Source organism: Galeopterus variegatus, unplaced genomic scaffold, assembly GCF_000696425.1.
Source record: "Galeopterus variegatus unplaced genomic scaffold, G_variegatus-3.0.2 Scaffold374, whole genome shotgun sequence".
Taxonomy (NCBI): Eukaryota; Metazoa; Chordata; class Mammalia; order Dermoptera; family Cynocephalidae; genus Galeopterus; species Galeopterus variegatus.
In genome coordinates this window covers 44,819-48,631 of record NW_007726485.1, presented here as the reverse complement: position 1 = coordinate 48,631, position 3,813 = coordinate 44,819, and the positions used below count along the sequence as shown (strand labels likewise).

Here is a 3,813-nt window from a genome sequence, read left to right as displayed (position 1 = left end):
CTCAGCCAGTGAGCGGGAACCGGTCTGTATGTGGGATCCGAACCCTCGGACGGGAGCGCCGCCGCGCTTCCCAAGCGGCGCACTATCCAGTGCGCCACCGGGCCGGCCCTCTAGTAGCCACTTTTAAAAAAGTGAAAAGAAACAAGTGAAATTAATTTTAATAATACATTCAACTTAACCCAATATATCCAAAATATTAACATTTTAATGTATGATCAATATAAAAATTATTAATGCTATAATTTACACTATTTTTTTGAATTAAGTCTTCAAAATCTGATGTGTATTTTGTATGTACAACACATCTTGATTTGGAGTAGCCACAAAGTGCTCAGTAGTCACATGTGGCTGGTAGCTATTATATTAGACAGCATAGGTCTAGAGAAACTTTTTTCCTCCAAAGTCTTGATGATTCACATATATTTTCTTCTTTGAACAATGCACACTTGTTCAGTTGTTTAAGTGTTAGTCTAGGACAGCATGAACTTGAGTTTCTATGAAGTGCTTGCAATGTTGTTTGTTAATATAGAATCATTAATCACATTAAACAAAAAGAGCAACTCTCAGGGGTCAGCAGTTTCTGACTTTGGGTCATCTGGCCAAATCTTTTTCTTTGTTCAATTTGTTCCATGTGCTGTAATAGCTTCACTGGATTGCATTTGGCTAAATTTCTCTAAAAGCTGAGAAACATACCATAATAATCACATAATACAAAAAAAAAAAAAAAAAAGCTGGAATATAGGACTATTCTACACTTAGAATCTGTTAAGTGAACGGTTACAAAGCAAGCTAAGTGCTCAGTGTTTCAGTGACTTATCCTGTATTTTATTTATTAAATTGTCCCAAAGACAGTATTGGGAGAGCAGAATTAGCTTCAGACATATCTAGAATCTATGGCATGAGTGGCTGGCATCGATGTACCAGTTACAAAGATGGGTCTATGTAGTCAGCAGTATGCAGCACTATGTCGTAAGGGGCTTTACAGGAGACACTGGGACAAACATGTGTCAAGACACTAATATGTTCACACAGTGAGAATGTGGTATGGTACACAAACTGGATGCTATGGTTGTCACGGGAAGTACTCACTTTTTCAGATCATTCTGCTTCTTTTTGGCTTGTGCACGCCACTGGTGCATAGCAGGGAAGAAGCCACTTGTATATATTGGAAAAAGTCTATCAACTAATAAAACTTCATTTGACTGAAGAAATAATTGTATCACAGCTGTCACTGAATTAATTCCATAAAATTATCAACACAACAGGTGCATTAAGTTTTATGAATCAGAACTCTGCTGATTCATAAACTGGCTAGTATGCAACAAGAGTATGATGCATCAAAGAAAGCATTACATAATCTTCATGCAGTAAAATTGTAACTAGTACCTCAAAAACGGTTAATGTGACATTAGACAGGGATTAAAGAAGGAACTCAATACACACAAATGTCCTGAATATGAGAAAATGGTAACAATCTCAATTTCTTTTCTAAATTAAAAAATCAAAAATATTATTTTGCATTAAATTTTAAATTTGAGCTTAGGTTATAATGGTAATTTTGGGCATTTGAAAAGGCTTACTGGAGAGTACATAGCAATGCATAGTTTTTGGGAAAAAGAATTTTGAAAACTGATACCTACACTAAATTGTAAATGTCCATAGATGATATGTTGTAGCACAATTGTGCCAATAGCAAATTGGACAAGTCTTATCTACTGATGTATATGGCTATGTTGGTGGCTGAGAATTCCAAGTAGTTCTCACCTCCCATAGCATTCACATGACGGACTGCAGACTGAATATTTTAGACATGGGATTCTACAAAGGTCTGACACTCATGGGCAAGAGATCAATGTAAAACTATATATGTATTACTATGTAAATTAAGTAAATAATGGAGAACTCGGCAAATATCAAGCAAATTTCTTTCCAACTACTACTATGTGTCTTTAGAAAGAAGCATCTCTTCTTTATGGATAAAAATACTGACAATATATGGGCCGGCCCGGTGGCGCACTGCTGCAGTACGCCACTTGGGAGTGCGGTGGCGCTCCCGCCGAGGGTTCGGATCCCACATACAGACTGATTCCCTGGCCCGGTGGCGCACTGCTGCAGTACGCCACTTGGGAGTGCGGTGGCGCTCCCGCTGAGGGTTCGGATCCCACATACAGACTGGTTCCCGCTCACTGGCTGAGCGAGGTGCGGGCGCAGCACCGAGGGTTGCGATTCCGTTGCCGGTCCCGGTCCGGTACGGGCGCGACACTGAGGGTTGCGATCCGTTGCCAGACACGAAAAAAGACAAAAAGGAAAAAAAAAATACTGACAATATAAAATTTATCCCAAAGTCCTGAAAAATCTTTAGTAACTTTTAAAAAAATTATTCAATTTTGATGTTATATGTTATAATTTTTGTTACTTACAACACAGTATCTAGAATAAAGAATAAAATAAAATCACACATGTTTGCAGCAGCTGGGGATGAGATCTGCTGATATTCTAAAAATAAATTGCCATAATTTAGCTTTTGATATAAATGCCTTTCATGAGAACTGTAAACGGACATTTTTCTAATTCTAGGCATGTTCATATAATCGGAACTGAATCACTGTATTTACTATTGCATTATGGAAAAAATGAAATGTTTAAAATAACAATCTAATCTAAATTATAAGATAAATGCAAGTAAAAATATTTTCCATTTAAGAATTTAAAACTGGTAGTTCCACAAAGTGGTGATGAATATATTATGCATATTTATGTAGAGTTTACAGGGTGTTTCAAAAGTCCCAGAGGACATACAGTATTCACAGTCTCAGCGTGTCTTTGCATACAAATGCAAACTTTTTTCTATACTTGCAATAAATGCTGAAAATGGCCCTCATGTGCTTATAATAGAGATGATATTTTTGTTATCAAGGTCACCACGTCTAAGAGGAGTCACAAATGCCATTTTCTGCATGGGGACTCAGGGACTTCTGGCTCATTCCTGTAAATTAGTTATCCACATAAATATGTATAGACATATATGTAGTATGCATAGTCACAACATAAATATATTTAACATTGAAGAAAATTTAGGTATTCTACTGGTAAACTGACATATGTATATAATATAACATGTATTTATTCACAGGAATTTGATTGTTTTTTGGTTGTCATTGTTCCAATGTACCATTAGCTTGTTATTTCTTTCCCAAAGTTGTTAACAAGACTCCCTTGTAAAGAAGCAACATATTTTACTTGCACATACATTTTCTTTTTTAAAACTAAAGTTGAGTAATGAAAATTAATATCCATGAATAAATAACTAAATGGCAAATTTTCCTTTTTTAGCAATTTTGGTTTTCATTTATGTTTGTATAATTGCTTCATTGAAACTGTCTTTTAAAAAAAATTGTTTCAAGAGTTAATGTTTTTTTTCTAGTTAAAAATCACAATATCTGATATATTAACATATGTCAGCTTCCTACAGGAACCCTATGGGTCTGCCCACCTGTGATGTCATAGTAAGGAGGGGCTTTTCTTCAGCAGATTCCTCCCTCGGTATCTCCTTCATCACCATGGCAACAGCCTTATCTGCCGCCCTAGAGCCTTTTCCCTACAACAGTGAAATCAACAATGACTTGTGTCAGGAGAAATATTTAACTTGTTTATTACAAGATCTTCTAATGTTTAAAGAGCAATCCAACATAAATGAAGAGGTAGGCTGCTGCAAGTGAATCTTGAGGCTTTTGGCTGAGGAGAAAACACATAAAATCTGAAAAAAGATTTACTGTGAACTTTTAGTTAGCTACTTTTTCACCTTTACAGCTG

At 36.1% G+C, this 3,813-nt stretch overlaps 1 protein-coding gene across 1 annotated transcript in view; it reads right to left on the bottom strand.

The window, feature by feature from the left end:
• Positions 1-3,594, bottom strand: part of PEX5L (peroxisomal biogenesis factor 5-like) — a 102,681-nt gene extending 99,087 nt beyond the window's left edge. Inside the window, exon 1 of the mRNA XM_008568104.1 lies at positions 3,494-3,594. Coding sequence (XP_008566326.1) covers positions 3,494-3,562 — 69 coding nt within the window. The 5' untranslated portion in view covers positions 3,563-3,594. The remainder of the gene's footprint in view (positions 1-3,493) is intronic.
• Positions 3,595-3,813: the final 219 nt, after the last annotated feature.